We start from the raw sequence: 27484 nt of genomic DNA, 5'->3' as shown, positions 1-27484 counted from the left end.
GAGCTATGTCATGGGGCTGGAGGCGAAGATCCGAGAGGCTAGCGGGAAGAGAAGAGCTGTAGTGCACTTGTGAGCTGGGTGGGGATGAGGGTGCAGGCGGGCTATGGAAGCAGGGAGGGACAGGCACGGAATTTGAACTAGCCAGCGGTGCAAAGCTCGGTGGAAAGCTCGGGCCGCTCCTTGGGCTACCAAGCTCACACTTGCTGGGGTCCCAGATCTGATCCCACTAAATAAAGTTGTTTTGTCGTAAATCTCTGTGTCTTCTGGCTCATTTGCTTTGCTTCTTTGCTATGTCGTTCAGAGTCTATGGCTCCTCATTCCAGGTTTGGAATGTATAGCAAAAGAGATCCAGGTCAGCTAGAGCCTGTGGTCCTTGCACGGACTTCCTTCAACTCTCTTAGGAAGACCACGAGAAATGTCGCCCTGCACCCGGGTAGCGTGGCCGAGCGGTCTAAGGCGCTGGATTTAGGCTCCAGTCTCTCCGGAGGCGTGGGTTCGAATCCCACCGCTGCCAGGCCAACTTTTTCCTCTGGCAGCATCGTGCTTCAATTCAAGCCTAAAGGCCACTTTATTCAGTTCAGTTTTATGACATCCGTTTCTTGGCTAGTGTCCTCGTTCTTGCCGACATAACGCGACTCATTCCATATTCAGAGACAAGATTTTCTAAGCTGCCTCTAGAGTGACATGTTTATAACCTATTTCCATTGTAAACATGTCTAGAAATATGTATTATATTGTAATAAACTGTTATATATTCAAACTCAGCGAAGATCCCAGTGTGTGTAAATTACATTTTCTAGGCTTTATCTGACTGAAAGTAACATAAAAAAGCTTCGAGCAAGTGTGTTATCATTCGATTTTGATAGTATAGTACTAAACATGTGCGAAAAATTAAGGTTCCACCGAGATTTGAACTCGGATCGCTGGATTCAGAGTCCAGAGTGCTAACCATTACACCATGGAACCTGCTGTCCCGTCAGCTGTTCTGAAATTCTATACATTATTTTGCATCCTATTTTACATACCGATTTTATCATTTACCGAAATATACAAAGCAATCGCAAGAACACCAACTGATTTAAATGCTGATTTCAACATACCAATTTAAAGTTAAAATAAGATTTTTCAAATATTGTATTCAGTGAATTATATTATTAAAAGTAATTTCGCCAACTTCATTTTACTGTTTGGGTTTTAGAAAAAAATTAACCACGAATTCCTGGTATACACAGATACTGCACACTGTCGTTCCCTCTTATTATTACTGGTCGGAACTTCTTTTCCCAATTCACTTCTTTCTCTCCATCTCCTTTTAAAATAAGGTAATCATTGTTGCTATCATCAAACGTTACAGAGAGACAACAGCAATCAGCGTAGGGAGAACTATACAAAAGCTGAGCGCCCGAACAGGGACTTGAACCCTGGACCCTCAGATTAAAAGTCTGATGCTCTACCGACTGAGCTATCCGGGCTCTTGCAGCAATCGTTCACTTGCACCTAGAAGAGTATTTTCCGACACGTCCACTCACACCTCCATGTTCTTCTAAATGACTAGGAATGTGTTCAAGACTCTGACATGATGACGCCTCGGTGCCCGTGCCTGTCCTTTCCTTAGAGGTCTGTCTGTGGAGGTGGCGGGGCGGGCGCGGCGCTCAGGCCGGCCACGCGGGGCCGCTGCGAGCTGCAGGTTTCTGCGGTTCAGCCTAGATCTTGTGACCTAGATCTGGGACAGCTCGGGCACGTGGGCTGCCTCCTACGGGCCAGCAGGCAGGCTCCGGGAGGACTCGGAGCGCAAGGAATGTCGCACGGGGGCCTGCAGATGCGGTCGGGCAGCCCTCCATCCACTTGGCAGGCCCTGTTCCAAAGGGGATGCCGAAAACTGGGGACGGAGGGGGGACCAGGCTTGAGGAAGAAATGGGTGTGTCCGCGGCGGGATGGGGAGCGTGACCACCTGCCGCGCGCCCAGATGAGTGTGCCATTCCCCAGATTGTTGCTGAAGTCACGTGCCATGTATGTATGGATCAGTGCAGCCTTCCGATCCATGTACGACGGCGTGATTCACGCGGTTGATTCACACGTAGGAATTCTAGTGCTCTGGTGCCCATTTCTGGTTTGGAAATAGGAGGGAAAGGGTCTGGAGTGGGTGAACATGGGCCTCAGGACGTTAGTCAAGCCTCTGATCAGGCAAGAGGGTAGTGTCCTAGTCACACACGCGTCACCTCCTCCCCGGCTCCCTCTCGGCATTTGGTTCCTCCTCCTTTCTTCCCTCCCTCCCTCCCGAATGGACCCAGTCTCCAGATATCCATCTGGATGAGCCAGCCAGAGGGACCGGCTGTGTCAGAGGCAAGCAAACAAGTATTAGGGTGCAAGACTGTGGGCGGGGAGAGGACTCCTGAGCTACCAGAGGAGCTCCGGTGAGAGAGAGAGCGAGCGAGCCCGGGAGCATCCCAGAACCGGGCCCTCCTCAGGCTCGCCCTTCCCCAGCCCCCAGCCTTCTGCCCAGCAGGCGACCGTGCTCTACCTGTAGCTCACCTTCTCTGGCCCAGCTCCTGCTTTTGAGTTATCGGATCCCACTATGGCAGTTTACCGTCTCTGTGTAACCACTGGTTCCTACCTGAAGGCTGGGACGCTGGACAACATCTACGCTACTTTGGTGGGCACCTGCGGCGAGAGCCCTAAGCAGAGGCTGGATCGTGTGGGCAGGGACTTCGCCTCTGGATCCGTGAGTACACAGGAGAGAAGGGGGAGGGGGGCTCTAGGGAACGGACTTCACCGGGAGCTTGATCGCCAGCGGTGTGTGGGAGGGAGTGATTCTTGTTGGATTCCTCAAGTTCTGTTGAGCTTGGGGTGCTCACTATAATCTTGTCATCATTTCCTTTGTGGTCCCTGCCTTTGAGTGACGATAAGTCATACCAACTAACTGTTCGGAGACAGGGCTGTGGAGAAGAAGGGGCACTTGGAAGGAACTCTGGGACTTTCCCTGGCTTTCTGGCTCCTCCTTCTCCTATTATTGTTGTTGTTGTTGTTGTTGTTATTATTATTATTGGTGCTGGTGGTGGTTTTTCCAGACAGTATTTCTCTGTGCAACCCTGGCTGTCCTGAAACTCCCTCTGTAGACCAGGCTCAGAGAACCGCCTGCCTCTGCCTTGAGTACTGTGATTAAAGTCGTGCACCACCACCCCTTGGTCTGGCTCCTCCCATTACTGACACAAGCCAAGTAGCTTCCTCACTCTGACCATGTATTTTCTGTTCTCTGGAAGGGGTCTGCTTTCCTTTGTCAGCCCTTAGGACAGTTTGCTAGTGGTTTTAGGATCGTCAGCAAAACTCTGCACAGACACTAAGTAAGGTGCCTGCTTCTACTTGATGAAGACAGGCTCTTCTCATTCATACAGAGGAAGCATGTGGATCAGCTACTGCTCGGGCTTGTATGCCAGAGTAAGCAGAGGTGCTGATGTACCTTCCAAGTGCAAAAATGCCTCAGCAGTTCTTTGCCGCTCACCAGCGTGCTTGCTGCCTCCATCACTCCAGGTTCAGAAGTACAAGGTGCGCTGTGCAGCAGAGCTGGGTGAGATCTTGCTGTTGCGCTTACACAAGGAGCGCTTTGCTTTCTTCTGCAAGGATCCCTGGTACTGCAGTCGCATAAGTGTCACAGCCCCAGATGGCACCGTGACTCACTTTCCCAGCTATCAATGGATTGAGGGCTACTGCACCGTGGAGCTGCGGCCAGGAACAGGTGGGCCAGGGACAAGGACTGCAGCAGCTTCTTTTGGGATTAGGAAAGGAGTGTCAGAGAACTCAGGGTGTATGGAGTAGGATTGGGTTAGGAATGCTAGGGTCTCAAGTAGATAGCTTTTGAAAAAGAGCATTGATAAAGTCCTGACATGCAAGGACTCTCTGAGTAGTCTTTCATCTTCTGGAGGCACACACAGACAGGCATACACAGACAGACAGGCACACACAGACAGACAGGCACACACAGACAAGCACACACAGACAGGCACACACAGACACACACAGACAGACACACACACAGACAGACAGGCATACACAGACAGACAGGCACACACAGACAAGCACACACAGACACACACAGACAGACACACACAGACAGACAGACACACACACACACACACAGACAGACAGGCACACAGACACACACACACAAACAGGCACACACAGACAGGCACACATAGGCACACACAGGCACACACAGACAGGCACACACAGACAAGCACACATAGGCACACACAGACAGACAGACACACACACACACAGACAGGCATTCACAGACAGACAGGCACACACAGAAAGGCACACACAGACAGATACACACAGACAAGCACATATAGGCACACACAGACAGACAGACAGACACACACACACAGACAGACAGGCATACACAGACAGACAGGCACACACAGACAGGCACACACAGACAGGCACACACAGACAGACACAGACACACACAGACAGGCACACACAGACAAGCACACACAGGCACACACAGACAGACACAGACACACACAACAGGCACACACAGACAGACACACACAGACAGGCACACACAGACAGATACTCCAGATGCAGGCAGATGTTCTCACACCAGGCAGCTGACATCCCATGGCATCTCACTGCATTTCTCCAGAATATGTTCTTCTAGAGCTGGTAAATAATTAATTTACCATCCAGACTTCAGCAGGTGGGAAGCCATGAGTCTTTAGAAAATTTAGCTGCAAAGACCCTGTGCCCTATTCCTGCTAGCTCTGGGGCTGAGGTGTCTTGGAAGCAAGTTAGGCTTTCTTGTTGAATTTTGAATTTCAAGGATACTGTTCTGCTTCCAGAACCATCTGTTCCACAGAGACAATAGAGTTGCTGTGTGTGTGTATGTGTGTGTGTTGTGATATGTCTCAGAGATGAGAGATGGGTATTCTACACTAAAGTGAAGCAAATGAACATTATTCCACAGCCTACAGTGCACTTTCATAGACTTTATTATCAATCCCCACTCACCATCAGAGAACACGATGGCTTTATTAAAATATGTTTATTCAGCAGTTATCAAATGATGCTAGGCACCAAGCCAGACACCGGGAAGGACAATGAATGTGACATGACTTCTAGTCTCAAGGAGAACATTATCTAGAAAGGGGACAAACATGAGCAGTGAGGAATGTGGCAATGGCTTCAAATCAAAAAGCATGTGGACAGTCCCAAAATAGTACACACGGAGAGAGTGTAGACCAAGACTTAGAGACTTAGAGGCTCAGACAATGTTTGCAGGAGGAAGCACTGTTTGAAAAGAGATTTATATGAAGAGTGCCTTTCATTCCTTACAGCAAGAACCATCTGTCAGGATTCTCTCCCTCTCCTTCTGGATCACAGGAAACGGGAACTCCAGGCCCGCCAAGAATGCTATCGGTGAGGGTGGCCTAATTTGACTTTTTGACCCATCTTTATTCTGACTTCAGCTTTACTCAGATTGTTCCCAATTCTGACTTCAGTTAAAATTGTGGGAACTCAATTCTGATCAGGATAGTCTCTGAGACTTAATTCCACTGTAACAGTGATCTTTGAGTCTAGACCCAGACTACCTATATCAACAGTTATCTTGGGCTGGAAATGTAGTTTGATTCCTCACAAATATCTGCCAGGTGATGGTGGCGCATGCCTTCAGTCGGGAGGCAGAGACAAGTTCAAGGCCACCATGGTTTACAGAGTTTCAGGATAGACAAGGCACAGCATGACCCTGTCTTGAAAAACAAAAACAAAAACAAAAACCCAAAACCCACCCCACAAAAAAAAAAAAAAAAAAAAAAACAAGCAAAAAAATCCCCAAGGCACAACAACAACAAACAACCTCAAAATTCAGCATTTACCCAAGCCATTCTCATCCTTGGACTGCCATTCATGTAAGCTGGATCCCCATATTAGAAACTGCTCTAATATTTATTAATCTTAGTGTACCCTCAAACATATTTTTTTTTCAAGTTTTGAGATTGGGGTTGGGAATGTCTTACTATGTAGCCCAGGCTGGCCTATCTCAGCCTTTAAATTGTTGGGGTTCAGTTGTGTGTCATCACACTCGGTTTATCTTAATCATAGTGTAAGCCCATGTCTAAATCGGTGTGGGAATTTATGTCATCCTCAAGTGCTACTCTCGGCTTCGGGCTGCTGTTAGGCAGTACAGAATGTGCTTAGCGTGCACAGATCCTGAGTTTCACTCCCTATCTGAAGTTCAGTGCCTTTTCAGAGAAAATCCAGTTCTTTGATCCATATCCAGAAGCAGAAAGCATCAGGGGTCACCTGAAGTCATATTTTTGGCAGCCAAGGATTCTTTTCATCCCAAGATTAACCTAGCTCTTCTGCCTCCTCCTCGGGCAGCTGGAAGATCTATGCCCCTGGTTTCCCTCGAATGGTGGATGTCAGCAGCTTTGAGGAGATGGAGTCAGATAAGAAATTTGCCTTGACCAAGACAGTACCTTGTGCAGACCCAGCTGACAAGTGAGAACCAACGCTTGGAAAGGTGGTGGATGGGATGTAGATTGTTTGTTAAGATGGGGCCGGCAGAATGGAGGGAGGTATTAGAGTCCATAAGTTGTATAGTTCTGTTCACCTCTCAGAAGCAGAGAGGGAGCAGTGATATAGTCCCAAAGTGTTTAGTGGAAAAGATAAGACGTGACTTCTGATTTGGAGCAGAAAAGCTGGGTTGAAATAATATGAGTGGAGAACTAGAAAATCTGGGGACAAGATTGAGAAAAGGAATTAAGGGGGAAGACAGGCTACAGGTCCACTGACTGGTTCCTATCCGCTGTCCCTGCCTCTCCGCAGCTCGGGGAACCGGTACCTGCCTGGCTTTCCCATGAAAGTTGACATCCCATCTCTGCTGCACATGGAGCCCAATATTCGATACTCAGCCACCAAGACGGCCTCTCTGATCTTCAATGCTATTCCTGCGTGAGCACGTCGTCTCTCCTGCCTTCTACTCACTGTTCCTTCTTTTCTCCTCATGCCATGGGCATCTCTCAAGAGTCCCCAGCCCTTCTCTCTGCCCCCACATTCCCCTCCCACAGATCTTCACACTCCTCTTTTCCTTTCTCCTGCGTTCCCTTTGCCTTGTCCTTCAGTCTCCTCCTCTATGCCTGTTCTTCAGGGCTCTTACCCTGGGCAGAGCATGGGTCTCAGGGACCATATGAAGTAGGATAGAGAAGCTCTGTCCTTAAGTTTTGAGGAGGTAAAGCCAGGTCATCTCAGGTCCAACTCTGAAGCCCATACTTTCTGAATGTGTAACTTTAATTTTGTTCTGTTTTGTTTTGTTTTTGAGGCAGGGTCTCTCTACATAGCCCTGGCTATCCTGGAACTCACTCTGTAGACCAGGCTGGCCTCGAATTCATAGAGAAGTGCTGGGAGTAAAGGCCTCTACCACCATGTCCTGACTAATGCAATATTAATTTTTACATAGTCTCTAGATAATTGCTTGAAGGGTAAAAAGACCCACTCATTCTGACATCATAAGTCTAAATTTTGATTATTTTTAAAGATTTATGTGTATCTATGTGAGTGCATGCCATAAGTTTGCAGGTGCCCACAGAGGCCAGAAGATGGCATCAGATCAGTTATAGGTGGTTGTGAGCTGCTCAATATGTGTACTGGTATCAAACCCAGAGCCTGGATTGTAATCACTGAGCCATCTCTCCAACCCCCACCATAAGTTTTAAGGAAAGGCAAGTGAGCTAATGCGAAGCACAACATCTCTGGATAGACACTCCCTGCAAGGAGATGCCTCTTGGTAGAAGGAATCCATGGGATCTCTAAGGAGGCATGTGTAGAGTTAATGAGTTGTTGGGGCAATCACTATCTGTTTAAGTCAACAGCTAGGATTTTAAGTGTGGTATGATTAGAGGGAGGAGCCCACTAGCCCATTGGGTACATGAAGAAGGCAGAGGCCAGCTGGCTTTAAGATGTGGCTCTTAGAAGGGCTCGGTTGAAACAAGCCTGGGAGGGAAGAGATGAGGGAAGAACAGCAAGGGACAGATGAGTCCAGGGTGGGGACAGTGAGCCAAGGGTTCTATGAGGAAACCATCTAGAGTTGCATGTGGGGACCCAAAAGAGGACAAGAAAGAACTGGGTCTTCATTTCCTGTGCATGTGTGTCTAGAATGATTAAAAAAAAAAAAAAAAAAAAAAAAAAAAAGACAAGTGAAAGAAGGTGTAGGTAGGCAAAGGATTGCCTGTGATGGACGGTTCGGGGAGCTCAGATTTCAGGACGAAGATACATTACCAGGCAGAAGCATGGGGCATCTGGGAAGAGAGAGAAGCCCCAAGTTGAGTCTGAGAAAGATGTGAAGGTCTAAGCTGGAATGGGTCACCAGATGGGGGTTCTGAGTAAGGTCAGAGGGAAGGGGGGGCTGTTTTTAGCAGCCTGGAATAAATTTAGGGGTAGTTACACGAAGGGTGGTTTCAAGGTATATTGTGAAGGGCATTTGTGGCAGGCCCTTGAAAAGGGAAAGTGTCGTTTTGTTTATTTGCCTCCTCTGCCTTCATGGCTGTGTTCTTCCAGTTTTTCTCTGTAGCTCAGGCAGGCCTTGAACATGTAATCCTCCTGCCTTAGCCAGATGAGTAGCCGGGACTCTATAGGCTTTGCCAGTAGTATCAATTCTGCCTCGTTTGTTTGGTCTTCTGGAAAGTTCTCAGCAAATGTTTGTGCAGTAAGAGAGCAAGCACTTAAGGAAATGCGGATGCCCTTGACCTTGGGTCTGTAGGTCATTAATCCACCCTTACACCCTGCCTTCCTTAGCATCATTGCACAGCTGACTGTCCTAGTGACCTCTTGCTACAGACCTCCTGTTCTGAGCTCCATCCCCTTCCCTTTAGTTGAGCCCATTTGGTGTGTGCTTATGAGGAGATGGGCATGGTGAGATACATAGAGCCAAGTCCTTTTCCTAAGGAGCGTGCAGTAGAATGGGAAGGAATTGTGAATGTTCCAAGGCATGGGTTTTAGGGGAAGTCAGGCAAGGCTTCATACAGGAACTGGCTGCTGCATCGCACCTAGAAGACCAGACTGATCTATAGTATTAGGAGATAGCTTTCCAGCAGAGACCCAGCTTGAGTGAAGCCCTAGAAGGATGAAAAGTCAACCTTGTTTCGATATTTTCTCTCCCTGATGCTCATGGGTGAAACATAAAAACCAGATGGTACAGACATCTACAAGATGAAGACACACACTCTCCAGCTTGTCAACTCCACTTTCACCAGTCCAGGAGTGAACAAATCACGATATTGATTATGTTTGGAAAACAGGCTTTGCTTGGTTTTTACCTAGTGCATGGAAGGGTTGGGAGAAAACACTGCTAAGGCTATAGGGAGTTGCTGGAGGGAAACATCGTGACCCACCCAGGCTTGGAAGTGGGACTTCATCTTATAGGAGAAAGGAGTCATGGAAGGTCTACAAAATTTTAGAAGTTTAAAGGAAGCGTGTCAAAACACCAGTGAGGGTGGTACCGCTTTTGTTCACACATGCACTCCTTCCTCTGACGGGTGGATGTGCTTGAAACAAGACCCTGGAGTACAGTGTAGGGCTTCACTTGAATGCTAGGCTTGTCTCTTGTGTGGGTTGTTAGGCACTTATAATTGGTAAATGGCCCTACTGATTCTCTCCAGGCTGGGGCACAGTGACTCCTGCTGGTCTCTACCCCCACCTCTCACCTTCTTCTGTCCCTCAGATCCTTGGGCATGAAGATTCGAGGTCTGCTAGACCGCAAGGGTTCCTGGAAGAAGCTGGATGACATCCGGAACATCTTCTGGTGCCACAAGACCTTCACTTCAGGTGAGCAGGGCCAGGCAATGGGTGCCTGCCTTTTAGGTGTTCATGCCAGCTGCTGGATTCCAATGGGATGGGCTCCTGGCTTCACCAGTAGCATCTTTCAGATTTCCCTCAGGAGCCCAGGAACCTCCTCAGAGGATGTAGAAAAACTCTACTTACCCAGAAGCTACTCATGGTCATTTAAGAGGTCCTGATTTTAATCAGGGCCATGTGACTCCTTTCCATACTCCTATCACCAGATGTTCTGGGATTCGGGGTCAGAGAGAACTGGAGTCTAATCCCAGAACTTCCACTTGAGCAGGCAAGCCACACTGCCTTACTGGCTCTCAGTGTCCAGCATTCAACTGAAAATGTAGTTATTTCCACCTTGTACTGTTGCTGGGAGGAAAACTGAAGCCATAATGAGGAGCAAGGGCTGGGCAGGACCAAAGTTTGGAAAGTAGTTTCCAGACCTACTGGTTCCCTCTCTTGCCCCCCCCCCCCCAGAGTACGTCACAGAGCACTGGTGTGAGGACAGCTTCTTTGGGTACCAGTACTTGAATGGTGTCAATCCTGTCATGCTCCATTGCCTCTCCAGCTTGCCCAGCAAGCTGCCTGTCACCAATGACATGGTGGCATCTTTGCTGGGACCAGACACCTGCCTACAAACAGAGCTAGAGGTGGGTGAGGGCCTTGGCAGTGGACCTGATAGGAGGGAGGCAGATGGGTTGCCATTATGGACCAGGGTTGTATGTGGTGGGTAGAGGCAGAATGGAGGAGAGCCAGGCGGGTCTTGGGATCGTTTGAGGCCTCTTTTAGGGTCTCAGAGATTCCAAGGGTTGGAGCTAAAGACGGCTGCTTTAGGACTGGTCAGCCACAAGATTGGCAGGTGTAGCAGGAACGATTACAAAGAACGAGGAACTCTGAGGATTGGAATAGATGACAACCTAGTCTCTGTGACAGCCAAGCCCTCAGACATTCTCCGAAGTTGGGGCCGTGGTTGACAAACTCATTGTGTATTGATTTTCCTGTTGTTAGATACACTGAGGTCAGATTTCAGGAGGCGATGCCTTCTGAGCTGAGGGAGTAGGATGGACAAGTAATTGGGGGAGGAGCAGAGGAAGCTGGCTTGTCCAAGCCCAGAGGCCGGGTGAGGGATGACACAATGACAGACTCACCTAGACCTCATTCCGGACATTCAGGGAAGGGTGCGGTGCCGAGCTTTGCCCATTAGAGCAGGCAGCAAGAATTGCTGAATCTCGAGCTGGGGACCTCCGCTCCTCCTTGTTGCAGAGAACAGAGAGAAAAGAGGGACACGTGGGTGGGGGCGGGAGGGCAGAGGGCTTGTTAAATCTTTGTGTACCTTCTGTAGAGGGGGCATATTTTTCTAGCGGACTACTGGATCCTGGCGGAGGCCCCTGTCCATTGCCTAAACGGTCGCCAACAGTACGTAGCAGCTCCACTCTGCCTGTTGTGGCTCAACCCACAGGGGGTGCTACTGCCATTGGCCATCCAGGTGAGCCTGGGGGCGAGACTTTAGGGAGTGGAGCCTCAGGCTACTAGGCTTGAGCCTCTTACTACTCTTGCACACAGCTCAGCCAGACACCAGGGCCAGAGAGCCCCATCTTCCTGCCCACTGACTGCGAGCTGGACTGGCTGTTGGCCAAGACGTGGGTGCGCAACTCTGAGTTCTTGGTGCACGAGAACAACACGCACTTTCTGTGCACGCATTTGCTGTGCGAGGCCTTTTCCATGGCCACACTGCGACAGCTGCCTCTCTGTCATCCAGTCTACAAGGTCGGCAGGACCCAGGGACTATGAGGGTGGAGCCTGAAGGCCTTCCCTGACCTTGGGTTCACTAGACCTCGTTCCTCTCGCAGCTCCTGCTTCCCCACACTCGCTACACGCTGCAGGTGAACACCATCGCAAGGGCCACGCTGCTCAACCCAGAAGGCCTCGTGGACAAGGTGCAGCCTCCCCGCCACGACCATAAGGCCCCGCCCCTAAGTATGCTTTGCCCTGCCCACAAGTTTTGCTCTTGCTCCCAAGACTCTTGTGTAATCAATCCTCTCCTGCCTCTTCCCAAAAACTACGCCTCTTTGCAAGTCTTCTGTTTGCCCCTCCCCTAGGCCTTGACCCAGCTGGCCAATCCCATCCGTGGGCTACACACCCTCAAAAGTAGGTTCAATGGGCAAGTCGACCTTAGGTCAGCACGGCTCCCAGCTGATCCTTGAGATCTCATCTCTCCTGTGTTGTCATTCTTGCAGTTATCAATTCCTCAAGGTCTTCAGTACTCAGTCCGCGAAGCCTACCTTAGGCAGGCCCATGGTCCTTAACTGCTTGATAAATCGCGTACGCCCCTCCCTGCGCTGAGCCTTTAGTCCCAGCTGGTCTCCAGGCACTGTGGGTGGGGTGCGAGCCAGCTTGGGAAGTCCAGCTGTGTGCTGTGTCCCCAGGTCACATCCATCGGTAGGCGCGGCCTCATCTACCTCATGAGCACGGGGCTGGCCCACTTCACCTACACGGACTTTTGCCTTCCGGATAGCCTTCGGGCTCGCGGTGTCCTGAACATCCCCAACTATCACTACCGGGACGATGGCCTGAGGATTTGGGCGGCTATTGAGAGGTGTGGGGACCCTCAGGTCCTTCCAGCCATCAAGGTCTCCGGGTCCAGGGGTCAGCGTGGGCTCCTGTACCCATGTCAGCTGGAGCTCTTGAGGCCTGAGTCTTTAGGTGTTCTCCCACCCAGCAGAAGAAACTCAAGAGTAGGAACTGGCAAACAGGTTCCCTGTGCGATAGCAGGCGACTGTGAGCAACACTGGGGGAAGGGAAGGGGCACCTTGTCCGTGGGCATCGGAGGATCAGGGCCTGTCGAGGCAGGCACGGCTGCTTCCTCGTGGGTGCTGAACCCAGAGGGAACCGAACAATGTAGACTCTCCTCTTCATTACCTCCCAGAGAGGAGACCCCGAAACTTCCTTGATTTAGGGGGACACTGAAGAAGAGCCTAGGCAGTGGTTCCAGCTGGATCTGGGGATCCCACTGAACTCAGCTCTCTTTGGAGACTCCTAGCCGTAGACTCTGGCCACCTGCTTCTGCCCTCCCTGAACGTCAGCGGCCTCAGTGTCTGGCCTAGGACCATGCTCACTCCAGGGGCACCAGCATTAATATATATATATATATATATATATATATATATATATGCATTATATATGCATATATATTATTTTTTTTCTTGCAGGTTTGTCTCAGAGATCGTGAGCTACTACTATCCCAACGATGCATCGGTGCAGCAGGACTCTGAGCTGCAGGCCTGGGTGGGTGAGATTTTTGCTCAGGCGTTCCTCAGCCGGGAGAATTCAGGTATCCCTCTTTGTCTTCAGCCACACCACTCACAAGCTCTCGCTGATCCAATTCTCATCCTCCCCTACCTCTCCTCCATCAATCTTTTCTTATACCGAAATCCATACTATTAAAGTGCATTTAATGCGGCGCTGGGATTTGAACCCCGAGGCCTCACTCATGCTAAGCCACAGAACTTCTCCATCTTCTGGCATCTTCCTCTCAGCTTCCTTCCTTAGACGCAGTGCAAAGCACATGTCCCACACCACCCTTTCTCCCTGAGTATTCTCAGTCCCAGGGAAGATGAGACCTCTTGCTCCCCCATGGTCCTAACTCTTGGACATCCATCCTGGCTGAGATGCTTTTCTACACATCCCAATGGAAGGAAACTTTCTTTGGTGCTCCTCCATGGTAGATTTCCAGGTTCAGAAATCTAACCTCACCTTTTCCAAAGCTTGATCTCTCTCTCTCTTCTTTCTCTCTCTCTCTCTCTCTCTCTCTCTCTCTCTCTCTCTCTCTCTCTCTCTCTCTCTGTTTTGAGACAGGGTCTCACTATAAGTTCTTACTGGCATCGAACTAGGCTGACTTCAAACTCACAGAGCTCGGGTCTGCCTCTACCTCTTGAGTGCTAGGATTAAAGGCCTGTGCCACCATGACCAGCTGGGTTTTTTTTAAACTTTTTATCTTTTGACTACATTTTGTTTGTTTGTTTTGTGTGTAGGGTACACAACAGTTCATGTATGGATAACTTAATTAATTTTCTCTTTCCACTGCATGGGTCCCAGGGATTGAACTCAGGGCATCAGGTTAGGCACTGAATGCTTTTACCCACTGAGCCTTTTGTCTGTATTGTATTAAATTGGCTCAAATGTCCATGCACCAACTGCCTTTACCCTGGCCTGAGTTGTCTTAGTAAGGATGTAGCTTTCAGCCAACTGATGGCTTCTGTTCTATCTGGGGAGATCCAAGGAAGACGGTAGTTTCAAGTCACCTCCAAATAGAACAGATATTGTAGTCCTATCCAGAAGGGACTTTATACTTTTTGGTTTTTTTAGACATTTTCCAAACATAGGACAGTAGAGTACACCTTGGTGAACACTCCTTTACCTGACTACCAGATTCTACAATATTTTGCCATATTTCATTAATCTGTTGCTTCTATTTCTGGAGTTTCTTTGATTTAGACAGCATCTCACTGAGTAGCTCTAACCATCCTGGAACTCCATACATAGATCAGGCTAGCCCAGGCTTTCAATTTACAAAGATCTGCCTGCCTCTGTGCTCTATGAGTACTGAGATTAAAGGCGTGTGCCACCACACCTGGCCAATAGTCCCATTTTGATAACTTTTTGTAGTTCTAGGGTTCAAACCCAGGGATTCCAACATGGCAGACAAGTGTTGTGCCACCGGGTTATATATGCTTAGCCCTACACGTAAGAAAATTGTCGGTGCTCATCAGTGTCACCCTCACATTTACCGCATGTCCTCATTTCCCTACTTTGCCCTGTTTTCCTACATTGATCTAATTGAGATAGGAACTAACCAGGGACCATCTTTTATTTAAACTTTAAAGATTATTTTAATTTAAAGCAGCATTTTGTGGTTTGCTTCAATTTTTTTTTTTTTTTTTTTTTTTTTTTTTTTTTTATGACAAGGTCCCACTAGTCCATACTGGCCTGGATCTCTGTATGCAGACCAGGTTGGCCTCAAACTCTCAGAGATCTGCCTGCCTTTCCACCCTAGTGTTAGGACTAAAGGCATGCACCACCACACATGGTTTCCTGCTTTTTATAGTTACATAATATGGAGTTATGGAAAAGGCCAGGCTCATGCTGAACCATGTGTCACCTTTGAATTTATCTAATTGCTCTCTCATAGGTGACCCACCTTGTTCCTGTCTTGTGGTTTCTATAAACGGGAAGGAATGTGTATAGGTTGCACATTTTTTGGCAAGAATGTCTCTCAGGTGATGCTGTGTCCCGTGCTTTGCAACATACAAGAGACACCCGATATCAGCTTGTCTCGACATTAACAAAGCCGGAATGATTTCTAGGTTAAGGTGATGACAGCCAGATCTCTCTCGGGCATTTTAAAGGGTGACCTTTCCCTGTGTTTTGAAAATTCACTGTTAATCAGAATCCTGGCTGCTTCATGTCCCTGGCATATTTGTTTCCCATGTAAGACTCAAATTGAGATTTAATTATTGTTGGGTCAGTTCCCCACTGCATTAAACTTGTCTATGAGTCTATCTATACTACAGCATCCTTTGATTGACAACAGTTCTTCCAATCAGTACAAACTTACTCTGTATTTTAATATAAAGGTTACCATATTAGTAAAACTGCCAGGGACTTTGGCTTCCATATTCCAGGGTCAGGGGAATAAACACTATGGCAGTTTGACTCACACCTTACTTCTTTACTCACAACTTCCAGGCTTAGATGATCAACTATGATGGAAAGTTCAGGGAATCCCTACCCACTCTGGGCTGATGCCAGACCAGTCCTGGTCTTCTGTCCCTAAGCCTGGTTCTAGACCTCTGAGCACTCTTTGGCTCATGTTCCATTCTTCTGTCTTCCTGGACCCAGCCTGATGGTTAATCTCTTATTGCCTGCATGGTTTCCCATCATCAGCACCCTAGTTGCATATCAATGATTCTGCATTGTGCCAGCTGCTTCCCCACCAGTCTCCCCTTGTTAAGCCTGCAGGGTCACTTCCCTGGCAGTACTCAAAAACACTGAAAAAATCCATGCCCCCTGCCCTACCACAACCTTAATTTCAATCAGGTTCCCTCCAAGTCCCCTCACCCACCTTATCCCATGCCTTGCCACTCCTATTTCTGACTATCTCATCTACTTACTTTACTCAACCAATAATTACAGGGCTCTTAATATTTATTAAGTATCGTTCTAGATGCTGGGGTTTATCTGTGAACAGACAAAACTCTTTTTTTTGTCCCCAAGACAAGGTTTCTCAGTGTAGCCCTGGTTGCCTTGGAACTCACTTTGTAGAGCAGGCTGGCCTCAAATTCACAGAAATACTCCTGCTTCTGCTGTCTGAGTGCTGGGGTTAAAGGCGTGCACCACCACTGCCTGGCAAAATGTTCTTAATGGAGCTTCCCATGCTTTGGGAGAAGATAGAGATGGTCAACAAAGATGTCAGATGGCTATGAATGTTAGGAAGGAACCAGAAATTCATCAAGGAGAACATTTCATATAGACAGCCAAAGAAAGGCTGTCTGTGGAGCTAGAGCTTGAGTGGAGATCTGAAGGGGATACACAACCCTTGAGTGGAGATACTGGTTGTGTAGATTACTGGGATGAGAACACTCAGGTAATAGTATGGTAAGTGCAAAGGCCCTGGGGTCTGGGTATAGCAGTGTTTGAGGGATATCACAAAGACTATGTAGCCAGAATAAAATAGCTAAAGGGAAGAAAGAAGGAACAGGTAAAGTGAGTGACAGGGGAACTCTTTAGAAAGTTCTAGTGATAGGTGGCATCATCTGATGTGTGTGTGTGTGTGTGGGGGTCTGTGGTGGGGATCTCATTTAGGGCCTGATTTAGCCCCACAAAGGAAAAAGCTGGAAGTGATAGGAGAGATGGTGGCGACTGGAAAGCATGGTGGTCAGGACAGATGGGCTCCTGGGAGTCTTTGCTGATGCCTGCAATGTGAGATAGGAAGAGGTGTGAGAGCACAGATTTTGATCTGAGCAACTGGATAATGACTATGTGGGGCTGGAGAGGTGGCTCAGTGGTAAAGAGCACTGGCAGCTCTTCCAGAGGACCTGGGTTCAATTCCCAGCACCCACATGGCTAGCTGGCTGGCTGTAACTCCATTTCCAGGGGAGTCTGACATCTTCACACCAATGTGCACAAAATAAAGAATTATTTGAAAAAATATTGCTAGGCATGCTGGTGTACATCACATATCCCAGCACTCGGGAGGCAGAGGCAGGTGGATCTCTGAGTTTGAGGCCAGTCTGGTCTACAGAGTGAGTTCCAGGACATCTAGGGCTACATAGAGACCTTGTATTAAAAACAAAACAAAACAAAAGCTGGGTAGTGGTAGCTTGAGCCTTTAATCCCAGCACTCCAGAGGCAGGCAGATCTAGTTCAAGGTCTGCCTGGCCTACAGGAGTTCCAGGCCAGCCTGGGCTGTTACGCCTGGGCTGTTACATAGGGAAACTCTGTCTTGAAAAATAAAAACAAAAACAAAACAAAACAAAAAGTGCAGTTGTCAAGCCTCTGAGAGGGATCAGTTACACACAAACTCACTCACTCACACACGCGCGCGCGCACACACACACACACACACACACACACACACACAACAGACACAGAGATACTGTCAAAATCCATGCTCTTCCATCTGGAGTGTTTGTTTTCTACTTAAGACTCAAGTTGGGTTCCTGGTTCAACTCTCCTATCTTGTTTTGTCAACCTTGTCTTTGATGTCATCCATCAGAGTGAGCGAGTGAAACCATGGTCTTGGATGAGGTCTGTCAGAGGACTGAGCACAGCCTGGCCATGTTCTCCTCTGTCATTCACTTATTTATTGACCTATTTATTTTGAGACATGGTCTCATATCTCTCAAGTTGACCTGAAGCTGGATAAGTAGCCAAGGATAAGCTTGAACTGGTCTTCCTGCATCCACTCTTGAATGCTGGGATTGCAGCCTTGTGCTACCAATACTGGGTTTATGCTGTGCTGGGGCTCAGACATTAAAAGAAAAAAAAAAAAAAACATTTTCCCCATAAAGCCATGGCCCCAGCCCTTCTGTTTATCTTTTTAAATGGTTTTTAAAAATCGTTCTATTTATGTTTTATTTTTATTACATTTATTTATTTTGTATGTACATGTGTATGATACATACGTGTGAGTAAAGGCATGAGCACTATGGCATATATGTGAGGTTCAAGCAGTCCTGCCTCAACTTCCCAAAAATCTGGGACTACAGGTACAGACCTCTGCACTCAGCCTCTGTCAACTTCCTTTTTTTCCTGGGCTGCTTCTTTTCCTGGGATGATACGGCTCCAGCTGCTCAGCTGCCATTTCTATTCTGTGCACCTTCCCTAGGATCCAGATTTTCCTTCAATCTTCCTTTGTGCCCTTCTCACCATGTACTTTTCAGTAGCACACTTTGGTCAATTGTCTCCACTAAGCCAGGCCGAGGATGGTTCGCTGGTGGTGTCTTGGGCGGATATTGGTAACAGGAGTAGAACTAAATCATTAAGGTCTAGTACGGGCTAGAGATGGAAGGAAGTGCCTTCCAGGTCAGAGAGAGGCAGCTTGGTGCTAGGCTCTGTCCGGAGCTCAGTTTTCCATCATTTTCTACTCCATCAACCAGCTCCTATCCTGATCCCCTTCAGAGACCAAAGCCCTTGGTGGTAAATCCCTCTGCTAATTTTAGTCTAAAGACAGTTGTAGTCCTTCACTCTCCCCTAGTGGAGAGCCCCTGCCTTGAGAACCCTCAGGAATTCAGCTCCTCCCCTACATATCCACACCCTCTGCTTCCCTCCCCACACCCAGGCTTCCCAAGCCGGCTGTGCACTCCAGGAGAGCTCGTGAAGTATCTCACTGCAATCATCTTTAACTGCTCCGCCCAGCACGCTGCAGTGAATAGTGGGCAGGTAAGGCTAGGGAGAGCAAGCCTAGGGGCCCTGGGCCACCCAAGGTGTTAGGTTCCAAAGGAGGATTAGGCTTGGCAATGGACTTGAGGTCAGAGTTCCGGTTGAGCTAATGGGTGGGTCAGGGTTGGGGTGGGATTATGGTTGCCATTGGGGTTGGAGTGGTGACTGGGTGGAGTGAAGGGCTAATCCTGAGTGGTGGCTGGGTGGAGCTGCAGCCAGAGTTACAATGGCCACTCTGGAGAGCCTACATCGGGAACAGAACTTGGCCTTGGCAAGAACTGGCTACACAGAACATCAAGTTGCTTCCAGGCATGCCAGCCCAAGGCCTTTGTCTAGGATTACCTCCTCTCTGGCTTCTCCTCCCTTCATGGTGACTCATTCTACTCAGTCTTGGAACACTGGGTGGAGAACAACAAGGGGTGAGCTGAGCTTGGGGCCCACTTCTGGAACCTTCCATAGTCTCCTCACTTCTAAACTTTGAGATCTGGGATGGTGGAGTTAGGAGCAGGAATGATAGGATGCTTACACTCATCTAACTGGAATGTCGGGGGTCTCTCCACAGCATGACTTTGGGGCCTGGATGCCCAATGCCCCATCATCTATGAGGCAGCCCCCACCTCAGACCAAGGGGAACACAACGATGAAGAGCTACCTAGACACCCTCCCAGAAGTGAACACCACCTGTAGCAACCTTCTCCTCTTCTGGTTGGTCAGCCAGGAGCCCAAGGACCAGGTGCATGCATGGAGATGTGGGGCGGACGTTGGGAATTGCAGGGCTTAGGTGTGCCATGCTCTGGAGGAGGAAGGTTGAAGGCTGACCACTGGGATTTATGTCTGCTGCTCAGATACCTTGAGAGTCTTTTTGTCTTCACAGGAAATGATACTTAATTTCCAAAAACACACATAGAAGCAAATGCCACTTTAGTATGTGGGTTAGGACTTCTATGTAATTTATAAGTCATCTATCCACCCATCCATCCATCCATCCACCCACCCACCCATCCATCTATCCATCCACCCATCTATTCAGTCATACATTCATCCACCAACCACTGGTTAATTCACCCAAGCATTAAACATGGGGTTCCTCCCACAAGTCCGCATAGTACTTGATACTAGGTATATAAAGTTGAATGAGACTCCACCCCCCACAACCACCTTCTTTATGTCTTCATGTAGCCTACAGGCGAATGAAGAGGGACATCAGAGTATTGTTGGAAGTGCTCGTATATTAATCCTCCATTCAATCACTTCTGAGCACTCCAGGTCTGCCAGGCACTGGTGGGACACAATGCATATTGGTATAGTACTGGCATGGAGGCAAGGGTAGAGCCTTGTGAAACCTACATGGGAGAACCCAAGCAGACTTCATGGAGTAGGTGACATACAAGCTGAAACCTGTGGAGCAAGTAGGAATTTAGCAGACAGAGGAGGGCCAACATTGGTTTCTAGGCAAAGGGAGGGACACCCAGGAGTGGAAGGGAGAGTCTAATGTGTTCTTATGATCACTGAGGTTCAGGGAAGTGACATGACAGGGCAGGGTGAGGAGTTAGGTAGGACTTTGCATAGTATTTATTCAGAGGACAATGAGGCCACTCTAGCCTTTTAAACTAGAAGTGACAAGACTTAATTCGTTTCAGCAAGGGTGTTCCTGTGGCTGTGTCAGTGGCTGAGTGGGACAGGTCTGGAGAGAGATGAGGCAGCTAAGGACTTTAGGCTACAGTGAGCAGCCATTGAATCATCGGTTACCATCATGACTATTCACACGTTACCTTGTCCCATCATGACACTCTGCCTTCTTGATCTTGCCTCCAAGCCAGGGTCACACATCACCTGTGAATTCCCTCATTTCTCATGGTTGGCTTTGTTTGCTTTGTTTGGTATTAGAAATGTGGCAGGTTTTGTTGTTGTTGTTGTTTGTTTGTTTCTTTCTCTCTCTCTCTCTCTCTCTCTCTCTCTCTCTCTCTCTCTCTCTCTCTCTTTCTTTTTGAGACAGAGTCTCTTTATATAGTCCTGGCTGTCCTGGAGCTCACTAAGTAATCCAGGCTGGCCTCTAATTTACAGAGATCCTCCTGCCTCTGCATCCCAAGTGCTGGGATTAAAGCTGTATACCACAATTCCTGTCTTTTTAATTTACTTTTTTGAGGAGTGGGAGAAATATCTCAGTAGTTAGAATCTTTTCTGCTCCCAGAGGACTCAGGTTTGGTCTCCAGCACCCACGAAGAAGCTGACAACCGCCTCTAACTCCAGTTCCAGGGACTCCAGTGCCCTTCTTGACCTCTGTGGGCACCAAACATTTTTTTTTTTTGAGACAGGGTTTCTCTGTGGCATTGGAGGCTGTCCTGGAACCAGCTCTTGTAGACCAGGCTGGTCTTGAACTCACAGAGATCTGCCTGTCACCACTGCCTGGCTGGCACCAAACATTCTTGTGGTCTATACATACACACATGTAGGTAAAAGACTCATACATATAAAATAAGCACAAATTAATCTTTTCAAAATGGTTATTTTCATCTGAACAGTGGTGGCACACACCTTTAATCCCAGCACTTAGGAGGCAGAGGCAGGCAGATGTCTGAGTTCAAGGCCAGTCTGGTCTACAAGAGCTAATTCCAGGACAGCTGGGGCTACACAGAGAAACCCTAGCAAGTTTTTTAAAATTACATTTATGTATTTATTTATTGTGAAATGGGGTGCACATGTGTAGAGGTCAGAGGACAACTTTGGGGAGTCAGAGATTTCCTACCACATGGGTCCAGGAAAGCAAAGTCAAGTCATCCTGCTTAGCATCAAGCCCCTCTATCTACTGGCCCATCTACTTTGACACTTCCCTTGTCAGTTTTAACTTACATCTTCTACTCTGAGGACCACAAGAACTTATCCTTAGACCCTACCTCCTTCTGTTCCCAAGGAAAGAGTGAACCAGAGGATTGCCATTAGGAGGCCCCATCCTCATAAGCCAGAGAAATTGATAACACAATAATAGTAGCTGTCAATCACCTAGGTCCAGATCTCAATCACTGAACCAGATATAAAGTATAGTATCTTAAAATACAAAAGGCATGAGGGTGCACACCTTTAATCCCAGCAGGCAGATCTCTGAGTTTCAGGCCAGCCTGGTCTACAGAGCTAGTTCCAGACAGCCAGGGATATGTAGAGAAACCCTGTCTCTAAATATATGAATAAAATAATATAAAGCAATTAAGTTGCTATATTTAAGATACTAGCATAGTGCTGGTGAACATTGTTAGGGGAGAAAATTGAGGTTCAGAAATGAAGCAATTTGCTTAGCTCACAAAGCAAGTACTGGATGGCTTTGAATTTAGTCTGTCATTTTGCTGTGTTCTGCTCTCTTCCTGATTATACTATATAGTTTTAGAAATTAGGAATCAGTGTAATAAATAAAACATAAAGTTGTATTTCTTTTTCTTGAGTCAGGTCTCTATGTAGTTATGGCTGTCCTGTCACTCACTTTGTAGACCAGACTGACCTTGAACTCACAAAGATCCTTCTGCCTCTGCCTCCACAGTGCTAGGATTGAAGGAGCGCACCACCATGCTGTACTTTTAAAAATATAATGTATTTCATTGTAGTATGTGTGTAAGGGTGTGGGTACATGTACATGTGAGTGTAGGTGCCCAAAGAATCCAGAAGAAGGTGCCAGATCCTCTGGATTGGAGTGACAGGTGATTGTAAGCTGCCGAATATGGGTGGTGGAAACCAAACCCAGGTCCTTTGCAACGGCAGTTATAGTCTTAACCCTTGAGCCCATTCCTGTCTTATTTGTTTGTTTGTTTGGTTTGGTTTGGTTTTAAAGCCAATAATAAATCAGGTGTGGTGGCTCATACCTGTAAGTCCAGAGGCTAAAGCAGGAGGATTGCTGCAAGTTTAAAGCTAGCCTAGGCTAGACAGTGACTCCTAGGCCAACCTGAGCTACAGGATGTGTCCCTGAAAAAAAAGGACTAATACTATAAAGAAATTATAAACAATTCTTAACATTTTGGTTGCCAGCCTAGCTTTCAGCAGCTGCACCATCTTTCCAGCCCAAGAATTCTAATAAAGGGGGGAAAATAGAAAAAAGGAAAGAATACAGATACTGGGAATAGGAAAGGGAAATCATACAGAGAAAGTTTTAACACTGTAAGACTATACTGCTTACAGTTTCATGGACACAAAATTGGAAACCTGGATGAAAGGAATGATTTTCTAAGAGAACACAAACAACTGACATATTAGAGGAGGCGCAAAACATACTTAAGGGGTAGATGTGGCGGCTCAGGCTGGTACTCTCAGAAGAGTCACTCAAATCTGGGATCAAAAGCAAGCAAAACAAAACCAAGCCCAGTTTCTTTGTCTTTCAAACTTCTGGAAAGTGCAGGAAAAGGCAAACTCTTCCTCAGTTATGGGAGTCTGATTCTCCAATTAACAGAGGCCAAGTGACCTTAAGAGTGGGGGGTGGGGGAGTGGATCTCATTAAAGAGGGCTCCAGTCCCGAGTTCACACTTAACATCTCTGTGACCTCTCTAATTTGGCCACACTAAGTCTCAATTTCCTTATCTATAAAGCAGGCCTGATAAAAGAGGCTGTCTTAAGGGTTGTTGTGTGGTTGTGATGGCTCACATAAAATACTTACATGTCAGCTGTAATTAAGAAAATGAAATTATAAACTCCTCCACTTAGCTCCAACAATCTTAAAACTATATCAGCCAATAAAGGCAAGTACTGTGCAGTAAACAATAATGTGCCATGGCAAGGTCCAGTTTATTCTAAGAATGAAAGGTTGGCTCACCTTATGAAATTTCATGATATCGTTTGTTCCATCAATACCGAAGCATAGCATATAATTAGCTCGGCATAGGTTGAACAAGGGTTTGATTAGTGCAAACAGCCATTACTAATAAAAGCTGTTTCAAATGTAGCCCCTATGAAGGAAGCATATTGTTTGTTTTGTTTTGTTTTTCTAGGCAAAGTTTTTCTATGTAACAGCCCTGGATCTCCTGGAACTTGCTTTGTAGACCAGGCTGGCCTCAAAGTCACAGAGATCTGCCTGTCTCTGCCTCCCAAGTGCTGGGATTAAAGTTGTGAGCCACCACTGCCCAGCACTGAAGCTTATCTAAACAAAACAAAACAAAACCCACAGTATTTATGATGAAAAAAAAATAGATGTCTTTTTAAAAACAGGGACAAGAACTGGGCAATGGTGGTGCATGTCTCTAATCTCAGTACTCAGAGGCCAGAAGCAAGTGCATCTCTGAGTTCAAGGCCAGCCTGGTCTACAGACTGAGTTCCAGGACAACCAGGGCTACCCTATCTGGTGGGGGCGGGAAGAAAAGAAAATCAGGGACAAGAAAATAATGCCCACTATTACTGCTGCTATTTAGCAGTAGCCTGAAGGCCTTCAACAATGCAATCAAATGAGAACAAGAAAGGTTGAGGTATCAGTAGCACTGGTGTGGTATGAAGGGTAGGGAACTGGACCCGTGCATTTTGACTGTGGCCTGTGGTACCACATTGGTCGAGGGAGAACAATCCTATACACAGGTTGGCAATGATTGAAGTTCTCTGTGAGATTCCTTGATTGAGGTGGGTCACATTGCAAAGTGTGACCATATTATGGTGATAGTGACCACATATGTGGCAAAGGTTTCATAATGTCAGGCAATTGTAAAGACCTCAGAACCAGGATGCTGGTTGTCCCCAGGGGTTGGATTCAGTGAACTTATGTGGTGACAGATATATTCTTATACCTGGAATATGTTTGCTAACTTCTCTTGAATGGTGAATGTGATTGTGTTCTTTGGGTTTAAAGAGTGGATCGGGCACTGGAGGTGGGGAGGGGCTGGGCTTCAAACTTCTTCAATCTTCCCCTTTGAGTCCGGGGAATCCACTTTCAGAGTCAAAGTTACAGGAAGAGGGTTGCCAGCAGGGGGAGCACTCCAACTAGGTAGGCCAGGGTCCAAGTCACAGTCTACACTCAGAACTTTCCAGGTTTCCGGGGCTGGGTGGGTAACTTATTTACTTTTATATTGCTGTGACAAAATACCATGACCATGTCAAATTATAAAAGAAAACATTGAATTGGGATGGTATGGTCCAGGGGGTTAGAGTTCATGATTGTCATGCCGGGAGGCAGGCAGGCATGGTTCTGGAGCTGTAAGTAGCTGAGGTCTTCCATCTGACACACAAGATGTTTGTTTGTTTGTTTGTTTGTTTGTTTGTTTGAGACGGGGTCTCATTCTGTAGCTCTGGCTGTCCTGAACTCACTCTGTAGATCAGGCTGGCCTCAAACTCACAGAGATGTGTCTGCCTCTGCCCTAGTGCAGGTGTGTGCCACCACACCTGGCAGTTCAAGGTGTTTTAAATTGGGAATGTTGTGAGCTTTTGAAACCTTAAGACCCACCCCAGTGACACACCTCCAAATCCTTCCCAAACAGTCCATCAGCTGGGGCCAAACACTCAGATATATGAGCCTATGGGAGCCTTTTCCCCTCAGGTACCTGAGGGGGCTATTCTGAGGGACACTGCAGTGAAGGTGGTCAGGGCTGTGATTTGAAGTGCTCCTGTTCTCCATGGTGGTAGCTGACTTGGGTCTTTAGATGACATGTTGACTTTATTTGTTGACATGAGAATGTTCATTAATGTCTAATCTCATTGTGAACATCTTCCTAACCTCATGACCTATTTTCTCCCAGAGGCCTCTGGGCACCTACCCAGATGAACACTTCACAGAGGAGGCCCCACAGAAAAGCATCGCAGCCTTTCAGAACTGCCTGGCACAGATCTCAAGGGACATCAGGGAACGCAACGAGAGCCTGGCACTACCCTACGCCTACTTGGACCCTCCCCTCATCGAGAACAGTGTCTCTATCTAAGCCCCACTTCGTGCCATTCTAGAAGAAAGGAAGTTCCAATGGAGGGAAAGGCCGACTTTCTAGGGCCTTCCAGTCCCTTCCACCCTCCCTATTCTTATCTTGAACCTTCTCCTTTGCTTATGGGTCCAAGATTACCCTAACATTATATAAATGGGCCCTGAGCTGTGAGAGAGCCGTACAGCAGTGTTCAGGGTGAGAGCCGCTGGCTAAAGTCAATGCACAATGTACCCCTTGGAAAGGAATCCCTTCCTTGCCCTTCTTATGTGAGAATCTTCCTTCCACACTAGGATGCTCACTTCAGTTTCTGAGTTCTCCTCCCACATCTCCCTCAAGCCCACAGTCTTTCACTTGTGCTACATCTATCCATCATTCCCCTTCCTCCAAGCTCAGGACCCCTAAATCCAGCTTCCTTTTCTGAACAAGCCCTGAAACTGGAATGGAAGGGGTGTGTGCCTGGGTCTGCCACGGACTCCCCTTTGCTCCTAGTACTTTTAAGGGGAGGGAAAGAATCAGCTCAGCTCGCCTGGATGTCTAATTGAGTTTCTGCAGACAGGAACTCTAGCCTGGGTGTGTATGCCGCTCTCTTTTCCAGCTCTCCTCCTGCCCACTCGAGTCCTATTGTTCATCTCTGTCTTTGTGCCCAGAGACTCCAATAAAAGCTAACATATTCAGCTCCCATTTCTTTTGTTTTGATGATGATGATGATGATATAGGGTGGAGAGAGATGGGGGTGTAGAAGTGTTGAGGCAAAGAGCAAGAGTGAATCTGTGGGCCACCTTGGCTGGAGACAGGCACCTTTCCAGTTCACTCGCTGGCCAGCCAGGCCATATTTCTACCTTTACCTCCTAGAGTGAGTCATCAGGAACGGAAGGAATAGCTGGACAGAGGACTAACAGGGAGGAATGAGGCATTTTGCAAAGCCCCAGAATCCAGGTTCTGGGTGTGGTAGTAGTAGGGGTGCTACTGAAATCCAGTTCTGGAAAACTCATCACTGGCCCTCTTGTTCGTGGGTGGAGTTGCATGCTGAACTTTGGGCTGAGTTACGTGCAGAAGCGGTGCTTTCATCTCCAGGCTTCATGGAGATGATCCAGCTTCTCTGCCTCTGCATTATAGGAGAGACAACACCTTTGTGGGTTCTAGGCCCATCTGGTCTATAGAGTGAGTGTCAGCACAGCCAGGGCTATACAGAGAAACCCTGACTTGAAAAACAGAATAAATAAACAAAAATAGAAAGATGTGTGACCCTTGATCAGCTGTTCGCATCTCTCCCAGCCGCTGCAATCTTCTGTTTCCTGTCTTCCCAGATCCAGCCTACCTTGCCATTTGCATTCCCCACCCCAATAGAGTCTTTCTGTGTAGCCAGTGCTGGCCTCAAACCTTCAACCATGATGCATCTGCTTCCCAAGCTCTGGTGTGTGGTCCTCTTTGCTTCTAGTACCTTAGGGGGATCCGTGCCCCTGTAATGTGGGTTCACAGGTATGCCCCATCCATCACATCTGACTCTCCTCTGCCACCTGAGTCAGATTCCATGTCTGACCAAACCCTGGTCATGGTTTCTCTCTGGCTGGAGTTGCAATGTGACAACCATCTTTGAGCAGTGACAGAAGGGACTGTGTCTCTATTCCTGTGTTGCAGGTGACAGTGGAATCAACTTTAGAGTTAGAATAATTTGTGACAACTCCATCTCCTCTGCCAGTGCCTGCTGTGGCCAAGGGCTTGGTAGATGGTATAGGGTCCACCCCAGACCATTATCAACTTCAGTCAGTGAAGATTCTTCAGCTGCACTGAGGTTTTTAAATAAGGACGGTCTCACTGAGTCAGGGGAATGTACTTCCTGTTTCCTT

The 27484-nt window shown here is 47.6% G+C and overlaps 1 protein-coding gene and 3 non-coding genes across 4 annotated transcripts; 2 read left to right on the top strand and 2 right to left on the bottom strand.

Annotated features, from left to right (window-relative positions):
* The first annotated feature begins 432 nt into the window (after positions 1-432).
* Trnal-uag (transfer RNA leucine (anticodon UAG)) lies at positions 433-514 on the top strand. Its single transcript has one exon. It is a non-coding gene; the product is annotated as a tRNA-Leu (tRNA).
* A 380-nt stretch (positions 515-894) lies between these two features.
* On the bottom strand, positions 895-966 carry Trnaq-cug (transfer RNA glutamine (anticodon CUG)). The gene has a single exon. It is a non-coding gene; the product is annotated as a tRNA-Gln (tRNA).
* A 433-nt stretch (positions 967-1399) lies between these two features.
* Trnak-uuu (transfer RNA lysine (anticodon UUU)) lies at positions 1400-1472 on the bottom strand. Its single transcript has one exon. It is a non-coding gene; the product is annotated as a tRNA-Lys (tRNA).
* A 1044-nt stretch (positions 1473-2516) lies between these two features.
* Aloxe3 (arachidonate lipoxygenase 3) lies at positions 2517-25640 on the top strand. The gene is made up of 15 exons (XM_051180300.1): positions 2517-2722; positions 3529-3733; positions 5337-5418; positions 6382-6501; positions 6829-6954; positions 9719-9822; positions 10306-10478; positions 11171-11314; positions 11392-11595; positions 11679-11765; positions 12255-12424; positions 13038-13159; positions 18668-18768; positions 19331-19501; positions 25461-25640. Exons 1-15 carry the CDS (start codon positions 2576-2578, stop codon positions 25638-25640), a joined length of 2136 nt encoding a protein of 711 aa, XP_051036257.1. The 5' UTR covers positions 2517-2575.
* Positions 25641-27484: the final 1844 nt, after the last annotated feature.

Source organism: Phodopus roborovskii, unplaced genomic scaffold, assembly GCF_943737965.1.
Source record: "Phodopus roborovskii unplaced genomic scaffold, PHOROB, whole genome shotgun sequence".
NCBI lineage: Eukaryota > Metazoa > Chordata > Mammalia > Rodentia > Cricetidae > Phodopus > Phodopus roborovskii.
Note: the sequence above shows the minus strand (reverse complement) of the source record. Positions and strands in the feature narration are given on the sequence as shown.